This window comes from Acanthochromis polyacanthus, chromosome 6 (genome assembly GCF_021347895.1).
Source record: "Acanthochromis polyacanthus isolate Apoly-LR-REF ecotype Palm Island chromosome 6, KAUST_Apoly_ChrSc, whole genome shotgun sequence".
Classification (NCBI taxonomy): Eukaryota; Metazoa; Chordata; class Actinopteri; family Pomacentridae; genus Acanthochromis; species Acanthochromis polyacanthus.
This window is the reverse complement of record NC_067118.1, coordinates 43,642,045-43,664,776: the sequence shown is the minus strand read 5'-3', so window position 1 is coordinate 43,664,776 and position 22,732 is coordinate 43,642,045. Positions and strand designations below refer to the sequence as shown.

The 22,732-nt window shown below is 41.7% G+C and overlaps 1 protein-coding gene across 38 annotated transcripts in view; it reads left to right on the top strand.

Annotated features, from left to right (window-relative positions):
• The window catches only part of prkar2aa (protein kinase, cAMP-dependent, regulatory, type II, alpha A), a 54,527-nt gene extending 31,795 nt beyond the window's left edge, over positions 1 to 22,732 (top strand). The window contains exons 3-14 of one of the 38 annotated variants that reach the window (XM_051949474.1): positions 2,590 to 2,625; positions 8,287 to 8,423; positions 10,270 to 10,376; positions 13,656 to 13,797; positions 14,170 to 14,271; positions 14,887 to 14,961; positions 15,038 to 15,103; positions 17,322 to 17,460; positions 20,712 to 21,177; positions 21,597 to 21,662; positions 21,753 to 21,796; positions 21,842 to 22,732. In XM_051949474.1, coding sequence (XP_051805434.1) covers positions 2,590 to 2,625; positions 8,287 to 8,423; positions 10,270 to 10,376; positions 13,656 to 13,797; positions 14,170 to 14,271; positions 14,887 to 14,961; positions 15,038 to 15,103; positions 17,322 to 17,460; positions 20,712 to 20,836 — 929 coding nt within the window. In that variant the 3' untranslated portion in view covers positions 20,837 to 21,177; positions 21,597 to 21,662; positions 21,753 to 21,796; positions 21,842 to 22,732. The other 37 variants (XM_051949465.1, XM_051949472.1, XM_051949471.1 and 34 more) reach the window with 37 other exon arrangements.

Here is a 22,732-nt window from a genome sequence, read left to right as displayed (position 1 = left end):
CGAGCAGCCTTGGAGGAGGAGGAGGACCGAGCAGCCTTGGAGGAGGAGGACCGCACTCTGAGTGCTGTTCTTGTTAGCAGTGTAGTATTAGAAGTGTTGTTATTGTTTGACAAATATATCACCACTACTAAAGCTGTATGTTACTAAGTCCTTGTGGACTGGATGCTACAGGTAGTATTTCTGTTTGTGTCTGAGTGTTGTGAAGCTGAATACAGTGAACATGTAAACAGTGTGATGAACCAGGTCTGAAAGAGCAGCAGCAGGGTTCAGTAATGACCATATTTTCCTTTATTTGAATATATTTGTAGTTTCCTTTCCAGAAAGTTTTAAAGTAGAGAAACATCATGTGTGATCCTGGCGGCTCAGGAACATTAATACTAACCCTATAACAGCATCAAACACAGCGACAGCTTGAAGCTCACACAGAACTCTTCCAGTCCTAACATAAACCGACACACATGTTGCTGGTTCAGATTGATGACCTCTAATGAGATCTGTAAACCACCGTGTGATGGATCTGATACCAACACTGTAATTATCTCTTCTATTGCATTATTCCTTATTTTATTAACTTATTAAAAACACAATAACCTGTGGCTTCAGGCAGTTATTGTGATTATTGCACCTGAGTGTGGTCATGTTTAGTTTTTATTTTCAGTTTTCTCATGCTTTTTGTAAAGTGTGTAAATGAGGATCAGCTGATGTGGTTGTTCAGGGTTAATACTGATGTGGATCATTAGTATCTGGAAAGACTGATAACTGATGTTTGAAACCAATATAAATGTTTTAACAGCATGCAGTAGCAGGAACCTGTCATTAATCAGTAGGCCTCTTCATTAATAAGGTTGACTAACTGAATATGTAAAATAGAAACGGCAGTGATTAATTTTGATTGCTCTGTTTATGTAGAATCCATCAGTTTGTCTCCTGCAGTTACGCATATCTGCTGTTCTTCTGTTCTCTTAATATTTCACTGTTCGATCACTTTTATTGCCAACTAAGGTCCAGATCTTAACGCTTTATTAATTATTGTTTTACAAACTCTGTTTCGGGTTAATCTGCAGCTGCCTGCTAACTTAGCTGCTAGCCATTAGCGTGGCTTTAATAGCTAATTACCTGGTTTGTGGTAGCAGTCTCTGTTTGAGAGATATTTCTGAGACCACAGAGTGACAACAGACAGAGAGGAGACAGCATCAGACCTGAAGCAGAACATTTAATTTAGCAATAATCAGATAATAGAAATAACGATAGAAATAATTAGAAAGAAGCCAAATAACAGCCACATCTGTCTATTCCTAGTGTTTATATACTCTACAGGTCTGATCACAGTAGAATACATTTGTATACACTAGGGGTGTAACGATTCAGTTCTCAGTTAAGGGAAAAACAAAACCTGCTGATATCAGAGCTGGTCTGACTTTCTGCTGAAGTGTGGATGAGAAGAAGCTTCATAACGGGCTCTATCACCTAAAGTAGGAAATATATTTTAATGTAATTGCTTTTTTAAAACAATGCCATTTAGTTAGGCTCTTGTTTACCAGCATAAATATACTAGTAGGCTAAAAAAATACACAATCTAGTCATTTATCTGTAGCAAAGAGCAGTAAAGTTACTGTAAGCTGACCTTCATCTTGAGTTTAAAACCTCAGTTCTGAACAACGGAGTATGGCCGTAGATCTGCTGCTATGAAAACGCCATGGACTTGGTTATTGCTTTAGCCCGTTCTGAAATGCTAGGCAGGGTTTGATGAAATGATGCTGGGAGCATCGTTTGTACAGTTCTGTTTTTTCCTAGCAGCAGGGATAGCTACACTTGGATGGAGCTTTTTCTAATGTGTGTCTCAGTTTGACGTGTTGCTGGATGCAGAGCTGAGGACCGCTTCAGTGTCGGCGTACGGCTTTCGTCTGGTCCACTTGTTCTTCTACTTTTTCTTCACTGGGAAACCGAAGTGATCCCAAACTGGTGATTTTAATGACGGTGGAGCGTCTTCCAGCTCTAGCTTCTTGTAGTTGTTGCTAGCATTAGCTATGAAGCTCCAGCAGGAGAATAACGATCCGTCACATCCTGTGGTTCCCTGGAAACTCCTGCTTGTTTTTAGTTCTGCAATACTGCACTACTGTGTGAGGTGGAGAAGGTCCACCGCAGCTGTGGGCACTACAAAGTTTTAGGTTTCGCAATTAAAACAATTCTGTACGCTCTTTATGGTCTTAGAATTTTCATACTGCGGTTCACCTCTGTACCCAACCGAACGGGCCTGTACCGAACGTTTCGGTACGAATACGTTTACCGTTACACCCCCAGTATACACAGAATATTAACTTGGCATAAAGTCCTTCATCCTGCTTCTTGAATTCTTCCTGTATCAGATCTTCCAGGTTCTTCTGTGTTTCCTCCTGTATGTCAGTCCTACTTTGTCTGATCAGCCGTCTGATTCTTTCTCCTTCTAATCCACTGTCAGCTCCTTTTGTCCAGTTTTCTTCTCCTGAATCTCCTCCTGTTACTTCAGATATTCTGAACAATCAGGAAAGCGTGTAAAATGTGACCTTAAATCAACAACTATATTTATTTCTCTCTTCTTTTCTATTCCAGCTCCTCCACCCAGCAGATTCAACAGGAGAGTGTCAGGTAAGTTTTGTGTGTGTGTGTGTGTGTGTGTGTGTGTGTGTGTGTGTGTGTGTGTGTGTGTGTGTGTGTGTGTGTGTGTGTGTGTGTGTGTGTGTGTGTGTGTGTGTGTGTGTGTGTGTGTGTGTGTGTGTGTGTGTGTGTGTGTGTGTGTGTGCGCACATGTGTGTGTGTGTGTGTGTGTGTGTGTGTGTGTGTGTGTGCACATGTGTGTGTGTGTGTGTGTGTGTGTGTGTGTGTGTTTGTTCCTGCTATTCCAGTGGGGACTTTGACCTGACTATTTGCTATAAAGGTGGGGACTTGTCTTACGGTGGGGACCTAAAATGAGGTCCCCACGGGTGGCAACACCGTTTTCTTGGCCATATTGTTGTTAATAAAAAATGTAAAAGTGCAAAAACGTTCGTTTAGGGTTAGGCATTGATTTGGTGATGGTTAGGGTTAGGAGTTAGATATGAATGGGAGTCAATGGTAAGTCCCCACCGGTATAGAAAAACAAACATGTGTGTGTGTGTGTGTGTGTGTGTGTCGTAGCGTCTGGTGTCTCCAGCGTCACAGCACTGCTCTCTGATTAGACTCTGGGTGTGTCGCTGATCTGTATCTGCTGTCTTCCCCACAGCCTCGTTAAGGTTAGCGAGGCTGTGCTGCTGTTAATTTGTACAGTTGGTCTTCCAGTGCTGTCCCACTACATGTAGCTGTAATTATATGGACACATAGTGGTTGGAGGTTCCTCTGAGGTACCAGCAGAGATGTTGTCAGACATAATGATCAGTTCTGAACCGAGGAGAACTAATGTCGATACGACAGACAGAACGTCACCATGAAGCTCATCAGGTTCTCCAGAGAAAAGTCTGTCTTCAGTTATGTGACAAACATTTTCCCTTTAAAGTGTTTTCTTTTTCGGGTGTTGTACATCTAGAGTTTCCTGAATAAAAAAGAAATCTAAAACTTAAAAAAAAAAATGCATCCATTCATCACTAACATATATTAACTATAAAGCTGTGTGTGAAGCTCCCTGTTTGTTTACACACAGTTTATTAGATAATTGGTAGAAATAAGCAGATGTCACAAGGACACACTCTGAATAAAGGTAGTCTTTGCAGCGTAAATTGCAGAAATTAAAATAAAGCAGCATCCTTTCATTTCACCTGGAGGTAATCAGTGTTTTATCTAAAGTTATTATTGATGGAATTAATTAAAGCTCTTCTTCCTACATTCACAACATTGTCTAGAGAAATCTATTTTATAAAAACAAATTTTACCCAGTCTTCAGTGACTTGTAAAGCAAAAACAGTTTAGATCCAGACATATTCACCGCCTGAATAGAAAGCTCCGTGTTTCCTGTTTCCAATCTTTAAGTTTCCTCCTTCATCGAGTCTGTGACCTGTGGACATACGATCAGCACTACGTTAGCCTAGCATCAGCTATGTTAGCCTAGCATCATCCTAACATGAAACATTAGCCTAGCATCAACTACGTTAGCCTAGCATCATCCTAACATAAAATGTTAGCCTAGCATCAGCTATGTTAGCCTGGCATCATCCTAATGTGAAACATTAGCCTAGCATCAACTATGGTAGCCTAGCATCATCCTAACATGAAATGTTAGCCTAGCATCAGCTATGTTAGCCTAGCGTCATCCTAACATGAAACGTTAGCCTAGCATTAGGTACATTAGCCTAGCATCAGCTGCATTAGCCTAGCATCCTAACATGAAACGTTTGCCTAGCATCTTAGCATGAATCGTTAGCCTAGCATCGTAACATGAAACGTTAGCCTAGCATCCTAGCATGAAACGTTAGCCTAACATCCTAACATGAAACGTTAGCCAAACATCCTAACAACCTAGCATGAAATGTTAGCCTAGCATCCTAAAATGAAGCCTTAGCCTAGCATCCTACCATGAAGGTGGTTCTGCTGCTGTGAATAATAACTGGAATCTGCAGGTTTTTAGTTCTTCAGGTGCTGGGAGGACCTGGAGACTTTAGTGTTCAGTCTAGCAACCAACAGCAGAACATTTGGTGTTCATAGCTTCTATTTTATTTTACAGAAGTTAAATAAATATGACTGTGTTAATAGCTGACATGTTGTATAGAAGTTCAGTAAATAAATCTTCTTATTCTGAGGTTCTTTTGGAAGTAGAGAGGTAAAGTTTGAGCTACAGGACTGTTGGTTCCTTAGTTAGATAAAATCAGCTCAGTAATGTCGTTACTGCTTTGTAAAGCTCATTTAATGGTGGAGAGACTCGAGGAACGACAGAAATAAACTTCATAATGGCTTTTACTTCACACTTTCCAGTTCATAACAACCACAAAACACAATAAGATGGCTTTAATGTAGAAACACACATCCGTTAAAGATTACAGAAAGGCATACATGTTTGTTCCTGTGAGAGGTTTATCAGTAATCTGGTCAATGAGATGGCTTACATGAAGGGAGTTAAATTCTTTGAAAGTGGCTCTATGTAGCACAGCTAAACGGCTAACTCCACATTTATAATATGTTAAACCATCACAGAATGTCTAAGTTCTTATTTTTATTCCTCTTTTAGTGCTGGAACCTGTGATTTAATGTAGAAATCCTGAACTATTAATGACTTTGTGTGGGATGGTGTTCGGCTATTTAACCATATTATTAATCAGTTAATCATTTTTAGGTTTTTCTGAACTTCGCCTCAGATGACAACAAATGAGCAATATTCATGAAATTGTCTTTAACATGCACCAAATTACAAAAGACAAAACTAACACAAACTATAAAATTAAAAACCACTCATGGCTTCATTATTGTGCTGCAAGTTTTATTTTATTTTTAATTTAAAGAATCTGGTTATACTTTCACATAATTTTTAAATAAGACATGTAGAATAAGGTGATTTTTGAGGAAATGTGTTTTTTTTTAACAGAGCAGCAGATCAGAGGAGTTCATTTTGGTGATTTTTTTTTTAAATCTATTTTTTAAAGATAACATGCCTTTTAAACAGACCTAAGCCAGTCCTATGATTTACATGGTATAAGTCGCGTAAATAGACTGAATTGTTCTAAAATTGATCTAATAGATGCGTATTTTGGTATTTATTAATTACATCTTGAAAGGATTCTAACATACCATTTCTTTTGATCATCAAAGCGTCTAATTCTGGTCTCCTCCCGTATTTAAAAGGCTGACTGTCAGATTAACGGTTAAAATGATCGGGTCTGCAGTCGGCTGCTTACCGGTAATACAGTATTTAAACTAAACCTGTTCCTCGTTATCTTCTGTAAATCCACATTCATTCCCATTATAAACCAGTTTATGTTGAGGAATCAGGCTGACATCTGTGGTTTTTCCAGATTATGTCTGTGTTTATTTCTCAGAAAACACAGAAAAGGATTAATATTTTCCTGAAAGCTGCTGAAACATAAGAGCTTCAGAAAAAAAGAGGCTAAAAGACAGTTTTTTATTTTGTGTCATGATTTACATTCCTAGATTGGAATATTTATCCTGCGTGATCTCAGTAGGAAAGATTTCTTTCTCTGTCAGATATTAATTCAGTTTCTGAGCCGTTAATACTTCCCAATAATTCAATGAACAAGAGGAATCAGGCGGATGTTCTATTCTAGTTCCTGTTTAGTATTTTAGATATTTATGGTCTGATCTAAGGTCAGATTGTGTTCCAGCTGAGGACACAGTTATCTGCTGTGTTATAATGATAGCTTTAAGGTTTTTATAGAACCAATAAATCAAAAAACTGTTGTTCCAGCAGTTAGATTTATGTCATACGGTGAATAAATAATTTAAATCAAACACGCTTTCTGCATCCAAACATGTGATCAGAAGCTCATACATGACATTAAACTAAACCAGCTCCTTAGATTAAAAAGTGAGGTGAGTATTTTCCTACATGAGAAACATATGATCCGTCACAACATGGGTTAAATCCTGACTTTATTACACAAACCTGCTGTAAATTAGCTACAGCTGACAGACGCTCCAGAGCAGCTCACTGGTCCCAGAGGTTTGGCTTCATGTGAGAAACAAGAAATCAGATTCAGCTTCATGAACCTGATGAAGAACACAGCTGAGCCTTTGTGAGGAGAACTGGGAGCTGCAGTGCCATGAGAATCTGCATCAGCATGTTTTTATTCTGTTAGCAGCTGATCTAATGCTAACGCTGCTGATATTACAGCTAATAGAGCACTGGTTGGTCTGCGGAGGTGCAGGAGGTTTTATCTGTGAACATTCAGTATTTCACTACATTTACCTGAAGCTAGACTCATTTCCACACATCCTTCACTACTGGACGGCGTCGTTCCTAAAGGCTCTAAACTGCACTGAGAGTGGTAAAATAACTATATTACTTCCTCATTTAACTATTTTCTACCATAGATGTTTATATTCTGTTCCTCTAACTGAATGATCGGTCCGTTTAGTCCAGAAGAGTCCAATGATGCCTCAAACGTCTGCTTTAATGGGAACACACACAGAAAACATTCACATGATGTCTGCTGGAGTTTTACGTTTGGTTGAACCAACAACCAAAAAAACCTGACTATGTAGATTTATTTTGTAGTCAGACCCTCTGGATAATAAACCGTGCAGATGTCTTCAGGTTACTGTGAACTAACAGGTTCCTTTTCTGGGAAAACCTCATGAATTACATAAATTCTGTGTGTAATAGATGGAACTCTTAACGAAGCACTCAGTAGTGTGTCAGAAAACTCTTGGCTGCAGATAAACATTAAAGGATTAAAACATCCTTCACAATAAAAGCTTTGCAGTCTTTAATTCCATTTATTAAACCACACAGTGATTTTAAAAGGTGGTTAAAACAGCAGACCTGCCATCATGTCTGGTTTCTGTGTGCTCGTTTTGTTGCTTTCATTTGGCTTCTGTCAGATTGTGATCTTTCTGACCTGTAATATGACAGGAAGTTATTTTAAACACTGCTCTCGTTGATCTTTTAAGGATGAAGCTTTAAAATACAAAGCTTTAAAGCTGAAGTTTATCCTCTGCAGTGATGCTGATTCTCCTGAAAATGATCCTGATGAAGTGATAGAGATGATAAAACCTCATGGGAGGCGTGGACAGGAAACAGATCCTCAGTGACATCTGAAATGACCTGGTCGCTGTTTGTCATCCAGTGTGGCCGTGCACGTCGCTGTGCACGTGCCGTCACCTCCTTTTCTGTCCCATCTTCCTACCTTTCCCTGTGTCGGAGCGTTTAGCCCAGAGGAGGAGATGACGAAGCCCCTGACATGTTTTCGTCTTTGATTCTGAGCTTGTGAGGAAACAGAACAGAATTCTTTCACATCAAAGTGACAGAACTTTTCTTTTTACGTGTAAACATCTCCTCTCACATTAAACGCTGTCAGCTGAGCCCTCTGCCACCGTTGTATTCAAATAAACTCAGTGTTTATAGCTTTTAGTTTGCAAGTTAAATAAGAAAAGATCCAAAGGTCTTCCCTGCTTGGTTCCTTGGTGTGTTTTTAACAAGGCTGTCATCTTCTAAACGGACTACAACTTGTTGGATTGGCTGTTTTTGTCATGTTTATTTGGAGTTCTTTGATTGGAGAGTCCTAGTGTTTCCTCTTAGTGGCTTTGTTCTCGTCTAAAGCAGTCTGTAGAACACTTCTTACCACCATGTAGACACACAGTGTTTAAAGCTGATTTATGTCTTTCCTTCAGTGTGTGCAGAGGCGTTCAACCCAGACGAGGATGACGAGGACACCGAGCCCAGAGTGGTCCACCCAAAAACAGACGAACAGCGCTGCAGACTGCAGGAGGCCTGCCGAGACATCCTCCTGTTTAAAACACTAGACCAGGTACACGTGTGGTACATATGGAGGAGCTCAGCAGGACAGAAGGATGCTCACATGTGGATGGGGAAAAGAAAAATTAATATGAAGAGTCAGGAGCAGGTTCAGTACTCTGTGGTGTAGATTATAAAAACAGGGTGTCCCAAAAACAGCTGATAACTAACTAACCTCACACCACTAGACTTCTTTTTAAGGGGATACCTAAAAGGCAAAGTCTACCAATGAGACCTGTAACAGTCACTGAATTGAGAGCAACCATTGAACGTGAATGCACGCAGATACCAAGGAACTGTTTCATGATGTGTGCTGTTCCATCGCTTCATGTTGTCGGCAGTGTCTGGACCAGAACGGACATCAGTGTGAGAACAGGCGGTGACAAAACAATAGAATGATGTTTGTAAATTCTTTTACATGTTGAAAATTAAACAGATTATAATAAACACCTAGTTTACAATTATTTAAAGTGTGTATACCTTTTTTGGGACACCCTGTATATAGATTATACAGTTCTCTGGAACTCTACTGGAGGGATAACGTTCTCATTAAACCATTCACTCACACCTTTTCTGGCTTTTTTTACACTATCTTTCAACAGTTTGGGGTCATCCAGATAATTCCATGTTTTCCATTAAACTCCCACTTTTATCCATGTGCTAACATAACTGAACAAGGGTTTTCTAACCATCAATGAGCCTTTCAGCACCATTAGCTAACACAATGTAGCATTAGAACACAGGAGTGATGGTTGCTGGAAATGTTCCTCTGTACCCCTATGGAGATATTCCATTAAAAATCAGACGTTTACAGTTAGAACAGTCATTTACCACATTAACTATGTCTACACTGGATTTATCATTCGTTTAATGCTAGCTTCATTGGAAAAACTGCTTTTCTTTCAACAATAAGGACATTTCTAAGAGACCCCAGACTTTTAAGCAGTAGTTCACGTGCGCACATGCTGTCTGAATATTTACATATAAAAAAGAAAACCTGCAAAGGGCCCGATAGGACACTCCAACACATCCCATAATCCATTAGAAAGGGATAAAAAACAAGATAAGATTATTTCTAGTGAAACTGTGGAATTTCTTAGCAGGAGTTGGAGAGATCAATGGATCTACAGAAAGATTTAGTAGAAGCGAGTGTAAGGGGAGAGATTCTTTTTACTGAGGTTTTTTATTAATTTGTCACCTGTATGCTGAGGAACACATGAAAGACGTTTACCTTCATTAAACTTTACTGTGACCAGAGCAATGTTTATAATGCTGCTGGATCAGTCAGAGAAACAGCCAGCTAACCATTTATTAAACATGTTTAATCACAAACCAACACCGTCTCTGTTCAGATTCATCTGCTCGTCTCATCAACCCCAAACTTTTAATTTATAGCTGATTCCCAGTAAACTAACTACACCTCCTATATTTGGCCATAACTAGATCCTCCCTGTTTCCAGAACATCCAGAAATCATCTCTGTAATGTCGTTGTACTTGATTCATTCATGTTTGTTTTGGCTGCAGAGATGGGCTGAAAATATATGTGATGCTTTTGAAACCTCCTTCTATTCCTGAACAATACAAGACTGGGAGTTAGCTCTGATTAATGCGGGAAATTAGGATGGATTCCTCCTCTCTCTTCTCCCACATGGAGGTTCTCATGCAGTTCATCTGCTGGGATGATTTTATTTCATCTGATCTACCTTCAGGAGCAGAGTTAGGGTGAGGAGCTGAACCTGAGACCTTTGTTAAACTCTAAGCTCACCTTCACTGTTGTTCCTCATTAGTGGATGGATGAATGGATACATACTTTATTAGTCCTGAAGGATCTGACGTGGTTTCTTTGGTCCTGATCCAGGAGCAGTTCTCACAGGTGCTGGACGCCATGTTCGAGTTGAGGGTTCAGCCTCAGGAGCACGTCATTGACCAGGGAGACGACGGAGACAACTTCTACGTCATAGAGAGGTAAGAGTTGGATCTTTAGTTTGAGGCTAAACTTGGTAGAGGAGTTGGATTAAATGATGCTGGAAGAAACACATCTCATTTAGGCTTGATCCAAAAGTTCTCATGTGCACAGTCACGCGAATGCAGTGTGCACTAGCAGTAACTGTCATTATGTCCCATGACTCTACACTGTCAGCATCAGGAGCTGTGGTCCATGTTTCTGTTACCATGGAGATTTCTGTGGACCTTAAACTAGTACAGAGACAAAACATTACATGATCCACCCTTCATGTGGAGGACCAACCTTCATGTGGAGGACCAGAGGACCAAGCTTTATGTGGAGGACCAAGATTCATGTGGAGGACCAAGATTCATGTGGAGGACCAAGCTTCATGTGGAGGACCGACCTTCATGTGAAGGACCAAGATTCATGTGGAGGACCAAGCTTCATGTGGAGGACCAAGATTCATGTGGAGGACCAAGCTTCATGTGGAGGACCGACCTTCATGTGAAGGACCAAGATTCATGTGGAGGACCAAGCTTCATGTGGAGGACCAAGATTCATGTGGAGGACCAAGCTTCATGTGGAGGACCGACCTTCATGTGAAGGACCAAGCTTCATGTGGAGGACCAAGATTCATGTGGAGGACCGACCTTCATGTGGAGGACCAAGCTTCATGTGGAGGACCAAGCTTCATGTGGAGGACCGACCTTCATGTGGAGGACCGACCTTCATGTGGAGGACCAAGCTTCATGTGGAGGACCAAGATTCATGTGGAGGACCGACCTTCATGTGGAGGACCGACCTTCATGTGGAGGACCAAGCTTTATCTGGAGGACCAGCCTTCATGTGGAGGACCGACCTTCATGTGGAGGACCAAGCTTCATGTGAAGGACCAGCCTTCATGTGGAGGACCGACCTTCATGTGGAGGACCAAGCTTCATGTGAAGGACCAGCCTTCATGTGGAGGACCAAGATTCATGTGGAGGACCGACCTTCATGTGGAGGACCAAGCTTCATGTGGAGGACCGACCTTCATGTGGAGGACCAAGCTTCATGTGGAGGACCAAGATTCATGTGGAGAACCGACCTTCATGTGGAGGACCGACCTTCATGTGGAGGACCAAGCTTTATCTGGAGGACCAGCCTTCATGTGGAGGACCAAGCTTCATGTGGAGGACCGACCTTCATGTGGAGGACCAAGCTTTATCTGGAGGACCAGCCTTCATGTGGAGGACCAAGCTTCATGTGGAGGACCGACCTTCATGTGGAGGACCAAGCTTTATCTGGAGGACCAGCCTTCATGTGGAGGACCAAGCTTTATCTGGAGGACCAGCCTTCATGTGGAGGACCGACCTTCATGTGGAGGACCAAGCTTTATCTGGAGGACCAGCCTTCATGTGGAGGACCAAGCTTTATCTGGAGGACCAGCCTTCATGTGGAGGACCGACCTTCATGTGGAGGACCAAGCTTTATCTGGAGGACCAGCCTTCATGTGGAGGACCAAGCTTCATGTGGAGGACCGACCTTCATGTGGAGGACCAAGCTTTATCTGGAGGACCAGCCTTCATGTGGAGGACCAACCTTCATGTGGAGGACCAAGCTTCATGTGGAGGACCGACCTTCATGTGACTTTCCTTTTCTTCCAAGCATCAGAAGAGTCTGACTTATGCTGGGAGCCATAAAGAAGGACAAAAAGTTAGTGAATGCAGCACAATCCAAGGTGGAGTACAACCAGAGAATGGAAACGAAGACGTCTGATAGCACAGCGTGACGACGTATTCATCCGCTCTGCTCATCAACTAGTTCCATGTAACCAGTTCTGATGTATCAATGAAACGCTGTAAGTCGAGGACGTTGTAAACCGAGGACCTCCTGAACTACTATTGCCTTTATCAGTCAGAAATTAAACTCTGTAGTCACCTTAGCACACCACTCAGGTCTTTTATTTAGTCGCATCTTTAGGGCTTGAATTTTCCCCTCAAAACAGAAATATCTACAGTTTACAGATGACCGTGCAGCTCACTGCCAGAAATAATTCTTATTTGTATTTAGTGGTACTGAGATTTAATAAATCACTAATGTCCAATAGTGGACCATGCAGAGAAAATCCTGATTAAGCTCATGTCGTCTGAGTTTGTCCTTCAGCTACAGTACTACACCTCTAAACACACTCAGCATTTTATCATCTACATCTAGAAAACTCAAGTTTTAGAAGGAAACAGGACTTAAAATTCCAACACTTCTTCATGGTATTTATTCATCACGACTGAGTTTTCTGTGTTTCATTCAGGAAGTGATGAAAATCAAATATCTCTCTGTCCTGTTCTTCCTTTTTTTATTCCTGGTGTGAAACTGACCACAGCTTTCAGCCTGGTTTCATCCTCTGAATAAAGAGACAGCCCCCAGTGATCATAGTAATCCAGTCAGCTAATACTCCACAGCTACAGGATTTAGCCCCTCTGCTCAGCCAATGGGAGGACAGCCTGTCTTACTAAATGACTGCCTAATCCTGCCAAGCAACAACACTGCAAATTACCTTCCCCAGGTTTAATCCTCATAGAGAGCAGCATTACAATCTGCCAGATGAGTTACAACCAGGCTGTGTTCTGATTAAACATTCACTAATTAACTCCACATATTCGGCTGAAATACGTCATTTTATACCAGGTATTGTTACTCAGAGTTAACTATTAGAACCAGAGATCGGTGAACACGGGTTTACTGTGTCCTGTCAGACAACATTAGAGGACAGGTTGTGTTGATTAAAACCAGTCCACACGAGTTCCACAGGGTTGATACTGATTATTGGTGATTGATAAAGTCCAGTAACTGATGTTTGTAGAGGATTTAAATCTAATGTTTACCAGCATGTGATATCAGGAACCTGTCATTCATCACTAGACCTCTTCATTAATGAGGGTGATTATAACTGAATATATAAAATGTAAACAGGGGGATTAAATGATCTCTGTTCATCTGCTGTTCTTCTCTATGTTCTAAATGTTTCACTGTTCTGTCACTATCATCACCCACTAAGGTCCAGATCTTAAAGCTTTATTCCTTATTGTTTTCAGGTTTATCTGTGGCTTTGTTCTAACTTAGCCGTTAGCCGTTAGCGTAGCATTAGCCACTGAGAGAGCAGCTAATGTCCTGGTTTGTGGAAACAACTCTTTTTCTCTCCGTTTCCAGGAACATGTATTTGTTGTGTTTGTTTGCTGTGTTTGTTTATTAGTTGTGTTTGTTTATTAGCTGTGTTTATTTGTGGTGTATTTATTCCGTGTTCTGGTCTCTTCCAGGGGTGTGTACGACATCGTGGTAACAGGAACATGCGTGGGGCAGTACAACAATAAGGGCAGCTTCGGGGAGCTGGCGCTGATGTACAACACGCCACGCGCTGCCACCATCGTAGCCACCCAGGAGGGGGCGCTATGGGGCCTGGTGAGGAAACACAAACACCACATGGATTTAGGCATTATTGCTGTAAATGAGGATGGTTTTTTTTACAGTTTTACGTAAATAACTCCTGATATGTTTACTAAATCAGGTCTTTGTCACATTACAATCTTAAGAAGTTTTTTTAAACTCTTTTATCCTCAAGTTGTCTTCTGAGGATTTTATTGTGAAATTTTGGACCCTTCCTTTCTCCAGTACATTGAGCTGTGATGTTAAGAATGAAGCGTTTCAATCTGTGAATGGATCCGGTTAGTTTGTGCTGCTGCAGCGCCTCCTGGTGTACAACAACAGGAAGAGCAGCAGCCAGGCTGTCCAGAGCCTCTGTTTTCTTTTAATTTAGTTTTTTAATTTCTGTAGGACCGCGCTACGTTTCGTAGGCTCATTGTAAAGAACAACGCCAAGAAGAGGAGGATGTATGAGTGTTTCATTGAGTCTGTGCCGTTACTCAAATCCCTGGAGGTGAGTTTAGACTGGAGTGTTTTATATTAGAATATTATTATTGATAATAATAATGCCTTTAAATCCCTTATAAACAGGAATTTCAGCTTTTTCTCTTCTACTTCTGAATAACTTCAGGTTTCCACTTTAGTTCTGTGATTAGTGGTTGTTGGACAGAAATGGTCTTATAAATACTAAAACTGCTGAATTAATCAGCTTTAATGCAGCTAAACAAACTTATTTTTACAGCTGAGCAGCAGAAGATGTGAATCTTTGATTGATGAGAAATCAGAAACAGGTGTTTGTAGGTTTTCACAGACGAGGAGTTTGGTGTTTATTAGTAACATATAGATTAAAAATCTGTTTTTCAGGACAAATAAGAAGCAATAGTTCAAAGAAAATGAGCGGCAGGTCTAATAATGAGATAATAAGGCTTAGAAACTGATAAAAAATACTTCCAGAGTGCAGAAACGTGCACATTTATCACCTTAAATTTAGATTTTGGTCCATCTAAAGCTGAACAGGTGGAAGATGGAGAAGTAAAAAGGTTTCTGATGGACATCATCTGCAGTATTCTCCTGGTTTCCTCTCATTATTTATCACCTCCTGACCTCCTCTCTCTCTGCTGGTGTCCAGGCAACAGAGAGGATGAAGATCGTGGATGTTTTAGGAGCCAAGCAGTTCTCAGATGGAGAGCGCATCATCACACAGGTAAGAGGAGAATAATAGCAGATCTACATTCATATACATGCTGTAATTATATCTAACAGTGTGTTTTAACCCTCAGGGGGACAAGGCCGACTGCTTCTACATCGTAGAATCTGGAGATGTCAAGATCATGATGAAGAGTAAAGTAAGAAGATGAATCCTCTGTTTTAATTTATGTCACTGTTCATCTCTACAAGCGGAGCCTGAAAATAAATGGTTCATGATAAGCAGCAGGAGCTTAACATCTTCCTTCATCCAGTAGTTTAGCAGCTGAACGTCTTCCTTCATCCAGTAGTTTAGTAGCTGAACGTCTTCCTTCATCCAGTAGTTTAGCAGCTGAACGTCTTCCTTCATCCAGTAGTTTAGTAGCTGAACATCTTCCTTCATCCAGTAGTTTAGCAGCTGAACGTCTTCATGCATCCAGTAGTTTAGCAGCTGAATGTATTCCTTCATCCAGTAGTTTAGCAGCTGAACGTCTTCCTTCATCCAGTAGTTTAGTAGCTGAACGTCTTCCTTCATCCAGTAGTTTAGTAGCTGAACGTCTTCCTTCATCCAGTAGTTTAGTAGCTGAACATCTTCCTTCATCCAGTAGTTTAGCAGCTGAACGTCTTCATGCATCCAGTAGTTTAGCAGCTGAACGTATTCCTTCATCCAGTAGTTTAGCAGCTGAACGTATTCCTTCATCCAGTAGTTTAGTAGCTAAACATCTTCCTTCATCCAGTAGTTTAGCAGCTGAACGTCTTCCTTCATCCAGTAGTTTAGCAGCTGAACGTCTTCATGCATCCAGTAGTTTAGCAGCTGAACGTCTTCATGCATCCAGTAGTTTAGCAGCTGAACGTCTTCCTTCATCCAGTAGTTTAGTAGCTGAACGTCTTCCTTCGTCCAGTAGTTTAGTAGCTGAACGTCTTCCTTCGTCCAGTAGTTTAGCAGCTGAACGTCTTCCTTCGTCCAGTAGTTTAGCAGCTGAACGTCTTCCTTCGTCCAGTAGTTTAGCAGCTGAACGTCTTCCTTCGTCCAGTAGTTTAGTAGCTGAACGTCTTCCTTCGTCCAGTAGTTTAGTAGCTGAATGTCTTCATGCATCCAGTAGTTTAGCAGCTGAACGTCTTCCTTCATCCAGTAGTTTAGTAGCTGAACGTCTTCCTTCATCCAGTAGTTTAGTAGCTGAACGTCTTCCTTCGTCCAGTAGTTTAGTAGCTGAACGTCTTCCTTCATCCAGTAGTTTAGTAGCTGAACGTCTTCCTTCGTCCAGTAGTTTAGTAGCTGAACGTCTTCCTTCATCCAGTAGTTTAGTAGCTGAACGTCTTCCTTCGTCCAGTAGTTTAGTAGCTGAACGTCTTCCTTCATCCAGTAGTTTAGTAGCTGAACGTCTTCCTTCGTCCAGTAGTTTAGTAGCTGAACGTCTTCATGCATCCAGTAGTTTAGCAGCTGAACGTCTTCCTTCGTCCAGTAGTTTAGTAGCTGAACGTCTTCCTTCGTCCAGTAGTTTAGTAGCTGAATGTCTTCCTTCATCCAGTAGTTTAGTAGCTGAATGTCTTCATGCATCCAGTAGTTTAGCAGCTGAACGTCTTCCTTCATCCAGTAGTTTAGTAGCTGAACGTCTTCCTTCATCCAGTAGTTTAGTAGCTGAACGTCTTCCTTCGTCCAGTAGTTTAGTAGCTGAACGTCTTCCTTCATCCAGTAGTTTAGTAGCTGAACGTCTTCCTTCGTCCAGTAGTTTAGTAGCTGAACGTCTTCCTTCATCCAGTAGTTTAGTAGCTGAACGTCTTCCTTCGTCCAGTAGTTTAGTAGCTGAACGTCTTCCTTCATCCAGTAGTTTAGTAGCTGAACGTCTTCCTTCGTCCAGTAGTTTAGTAGCTGAACGTCTTCCTTCGTCCAGTAGTTTAGTAGCTGAACGTCTTCCTTCGTCCAGTAGTTTAGTAGCTGAACGTCTTCCTTCATCCAGTAGTTTAGCAGCTGAATGTCTTCCTTCATCCAGTAGTTTAGTAGCTGAACGTCTTCCTTCGTCCAGTAGTTTAGTAGCTGAACGTCTTCCTTCATCCAGTAGTTTAGTAGCTGAACGTCTTCCTTCATCCAGTAGTTTAGTAGCTGAACGTCTTCCTTCATCCAGTAGTTTAGTAGCTGAACGTCTTCCTTCGTCCAGTAGTTTAGCAGCTGAACGTCTTCCTTCATCCAGTAGTTTAGCAGCTGAACGTCTTCCTTCATCCAGTATTTCTGTGACAGTGGCAGCCCACTCTCTCCATTAAACCACCAGAGGACTGAAGGTTTCCTGGTTTCTTCCTAGCAGCAGCAGAGGAATCACAGTGATGTGCTGAGGAGGACAGAAGCCGGCTGGTGGTTTGTAACCTTTCCTGTGTTCTCTGCAGACGAAGGCGGACCATGCAGACAATGCGGAGGTGGAGATAACGCGCTGTAGCAGGGGGCAGTACTTTGGGGAGCTGGCTCTGGTCACCAACAAACCCCGGGCTGCCTCGGCCTACGCAGTGGGAGACGTCAAGTGTTTGGGTAAGAAAAAAACACTCCATTTATCAGCATCACTGTTGGTCCTCCTATCCACAACTGATCGAGTCATGCATGAATGAAAGTATAAATGATTATCTGCATTTGAAGCAGATTTTATTTATGTGAACTCTACAGTTTACACATGAATTTATTACCAACCATCACACAAACCCTTTCTAGTTGAACTTTAAATGAAACTAACAGCAGCTACTAATCGGTATTTAATCCTCTCTTGTGTTCATTTTACACTAACTGAACTGTGAGGAGAGGTTCTCCTGAAGTGCTGTTAGAGTTCTGCTTCATTCTTCTGGTGTGTTTGGTTGATGAAGGCCGTTCTCTAATCATTTCTGTTAAAGTGGTGCTCTAATTACAGCTCTACAGACGACCAGCAGCTCTTCACTTTGTAAAACCAGCAGCTCTTTCTGTGGTGAAAGCTGTTGGTGCTGCTTTTTATTTATCTTTCTTTGGTGCAAATCTTTGTTCTCCTGTTCAGCTTCAAGCACAGAAACAGTAAACGGTAAACTGTCTACCTGCAGCCACCAACTCACCTGTCCTCAGCTTTACTCTCATCCAGTCCTACTGCAGCAGCTCATGTTGTCTTAGAAACCATGAACCAGACTTGAGGGTCTCCTGAGAACATGGAGGTTCCATGGATCTTTAAAAAGTCTTAGACACTAATCTGAGGATACGGAGGTGATTGGTAGCTAAATGTTTAAAATCTGTCTGTTAAAGCCTTCTGATGGTGAGGTAGTAGCAACCAGTGACTGAATCATCTTACAGTAATGCTGAGCAGAGCATCATCAGAACAAACACTTGGATGTTGTTTTGGTCCTGATGCTCAGCAGATGTCTGCTAGCTGGAGACAAGTTAGGGATCCAGCCCAGATCTCACAGCAGCAGTGACCCGTTATCAGGAGATGTTTACGAAGATCAAACTGGGAATGAAGTCAGAGCAGAAACAGAAAAATGTCTGCAGATGCCACAAATGTACCAGTTCTGTTGGATCTTCATCTCCTCCACATCCACGCCCTGCAGATCTCCAGTCATTCAGGTGAACATCTCCACTGAAACATGGAGACCAAACGCTGATCATACAAGTCCAAAGAGCAGAAGACTTCTTCCACTCAGTGTTTCCAGACTCTAGAACTTCTACACATCCATCCATCATCCATCTATACATTATTTAATCCTCATCAGGATCATGGGGGGTGGAGTCTATTCCAACTGACTGAGGGTGAAGACAGGGAACACCTGGACAGGTAACAGGGCTACACATAGAGACATAGAATCACCAGTTAACCTCAGCATGTTTGTGGACTGTGGGAGGAAGCTGGAGAACCTGGAGAAAAGCCACACATGTACAGGAGAACATGGAGACTCCATGCAGGAAGATCCAGGAAGACCGGGACATGAACCGGGGATCTTCTAGCTGTGAGGTGACAGAGCTAACCACTGTGAAGCTCTCCTGATTAAACATAAAACCTAAAATAATATTTTGGTTATCAGTGATCCTGTTCATTTAGAGCAGTGATGGCCTGAACCTTCTACTGGCGGTGGAATGAATGTGTTCATTGTTCTCTCTCTCTGCAGTAATAGACATGTTTAACCCTTTATATTCTCTGTGCAGTAATAGACGTGTTTAACCCTTTATATTCTCTGTGCAGTAATAGACGTGTTTAACCCTTTATATTCTCTGTGCAGTAATAGACGTGTTTAACCCTTTATATTCTCTGTGCAGTAATAGACGTGTTTAACCCTTTATATTCTCTGTGCAGTAATAGACGTGTTTAACCCTTTATATTCTCTGTGCAGTAATAGACGTGTTTAACCCTTTATATTCTCTGTGCAGTAATAGACGTGTTTAACCCTTTATATTCTCTGTGCAGTAATAGACGTGTTTAACCCTTTATATTCTCTGTGCAGTAATAGACGTGTTTAACCCTTTATATTCTCTGTGCAGTAATAGACGTGTTTAACCCTTTATATTCTCTGTGCAGTAATAGACGTGTTTAACCCTTTATATTCTCTGTGCAGTAATAGACGTGTTTAACCCTTTATATTCTCTGTGCAGTAATAGACGTGTTTAACCCTTTATATTCTCTGTGCAGTAATAGACGTGTTTAACCCTTTATATTCTCTGTGCAGTAATAGACGTGTTTAACCCTTTATATTCTCTGTGCAGTAATAGACGTGTTTAACCCTTTATATTCTCTGTGCAGTAATAGACGTGTTTAACCCTTTATATTCTCTGTGCAGTAATAGACGTGTTTAACCCTTTATATTCTCTGTGCAGTAATAGACGTGTTTAACCCTTTATATTCTCTGTGCAGTAATAGACATGTTTAACCCTTTATATTCTCTGTGCAGTAATAGACGTGTTTAACCCTTTATATTCTCTGTGCAGTAATAGACATGTTTAACCCTTTATATTCTCTGTGCAGTAATAGACGTGTTTAACCCTTTATATTCTCTGTGCAGTAATAGACGTGTTTAACCCTTTATATTCTCTGTGCAGTAATAGACGTGTTTAACCCTTTATATTCTCTGTGCAGTAATAGACGTGTTTAACCCTTTATATTCTCTGTGCAGTAATAGACGTGTTTAACCCTTTATATTCTCTGTGCAGTAATAGACGTGTTTAACCCTTTATATTCTCTGTGCAGTAATAGACGTGTTTAACCCTTTATATTCTCTGTGCAGTAATAGACGTGTTTAACCCTTTATATTCTCTCTGCAGTAATAGACGTGTTTAACCCTTTATATTCTCTCTGCAGTAATAGATGTGTTTAACCCTTTATATTCTCTCTGCAGTAATAGATGTGTTTAACCCTTTATATTCTCTCTGCAGTAATAGACGTGTTTAACCCTTTATATTCTCTGTGCAGTAATAGACGTGTTTAACCCTTTATATTCTCTGTGCAGTAATAGATGTGTTTAACCCTTTATATTCTCTCTGCAGTAATAGATGTGTTTAACCCTTTATATTCTCTCTGCAGTAATAGACGTGTTTAACCCTTTATATTCTCTCTGCAGTAATAGATGTGTTTAACCCTTTATATTCTCTCTGCAGTAATAGACATGTTTAACCCTTTATATTCTCTGTGCAGTAATAGACGTGTTTAACCCTTTATATTCTCTGTGCAGTAATAGACGTGTTTAACCCTTTATATTCTCTGTGCAGTAATAGACGTGTTTAACCCTTTATATTCTCTGTGCAGTAATAGACGTGTTTAACCCTTTATATTCTCTCTGCAGTAATAGACGTCCAGGCGTTCGAGCGTCTCCTGGGTTCCTGTAAGGAGATCATGAAGAGGAACATCGCCCACTATGAGGAGCAGCTGGTGGCTCTGTTCGGCTCCAGCATGGACCTGAGAGACTGAACCTCCACCACCACCTCCGTGCCTTCTATCACACACACACCTACCCACACACACACACACACACACACACACACACACACACACACACACACGTTCTTCTCCCATCATGCAGTAGTGATACATACTCAGCAGCTTTACACACACGCATGAAGAAGTGTTCTTGGCTCACCTGCAGAAACATACACACACACAGAAACAAACACACACAGAAACACACACAGCTGTGTAGGCACTGAGAGACGTTCACTCCCCTTAATTTGATCACCACTTCCCCTCGTGCACATCCTATCTGAACACTCCTCCATCAGCTGATTGGTCGATGACTAGCGGCTGATTGGTCGGTGACTGACGGCTGATTGGTCGATGACTGACGGCTGATTGGTCGGTGACTGACGGCTGATTGGTCGGTGACTGACGGCTGATTGGTCGGTGACTGACGGCTGATTGGTCGGTGACTGACGGCTGATTGGTCGATGACTGACGGCTGATTGGTCGATGACTGACGGCTGATTGGTCGATGACTGACGGCTGATTGGTCGATGACTGACGGCTGATTGGTCGATGACTGACGGCTGATTGGTCGATGACTGACGGCTGATTGGTCGATGACTGACGGCTGATTGGTCGGTGACTGACGGCTGATTGGTCGGTGACTGACGGCTGATTGGTCGGTGACTGACGGCTGATTGGTCGGTGACTGACGGCTGATTGGTCGGTGACTGACGGCTGATTGGTCGGTGACTGACGGCTGATTGGTCAGGTGACTGACGGCTGATTGGTCGGTGACTGACGGCTGATTGGTCGATGACTGACGGCTGATTGGTCGGTGACTGACGGCTGATTGGTCGGTGACTGACGGCTGATTGGTCAGGTGACTGACGGCTGATTGGTCGGTGACTGACGGCTGATTGGTCAGGTGACTGACGGCTGATTGGTCGGTGACTGACGGCTGATTGGTCGGTGACTGACGGCTGATTGGTCGGTGACTGACGGCTGATTGGTCAGGTGACTGACGGCTGATTGGTCGGTGACTGACGGCTGATTGGTCGGTGACTGACGGCTGATTGGTCGGTGACTGACGGCTGATTGGTCGGTGACTGACAGCCTCGTCTGCAGCTGAACGTCTCACTGACCTCAGAACAGGTGAAGCAGAATCAGGTCATTAAGTTTACACACTCCAAACTCGTTTTTAAAAGAACTCACGCTTCATCTGTGCAGGCTTTACATTCACATGAACACAAGCCTCAGCCAAGGACACATCGCCCTGCACACACACACACACACACACACACACACACACACACACACACACACACACACACATAAAACACACGCACAGATACTCAGAAACAGACAAAAACACACATCGTGGTAAGAATGGAGACGACAAACTTTGAAAATCTCTGAAAGGAAACCAATCAAAAATGCAAAAACAAGAAAAAAAAGAATAAAGTTTAAAGAAGACAGATAAGTTTTATGAAGATAAGAAACAGAAGCTTTGATAAAATATTATTTAAATAAAAAACAAGTGTTTCCTGGTGGGAGGCTCCGTTTCTTCCTCTGCTGTTGTTGAGTTAGTGCTGGTGATTATTACCAGCGGAGGTAAAACCAGAACAACCCGCCGTTTGTGGGCCGTTGTTCTGTCGTCCACGCCACACGTCATCGTATTGAATTAATTATTAATGTATTGTTATTATATATTGAGTTATTATTTTTTTGTTTTACCTTGACCAATTCTGATAAAATTCACCATCCATCTCTGACAAAATGTAAAAAAGAGAAAAAAAAATCCAATAAAACATATTAGTGCTTATTTCTCCTTGATTATCCTTGAATGAGTTGTCCTGGATAAACAAAAAAAAACTGAAAAAATAAAGCAAACATTTTGTTAAAAAA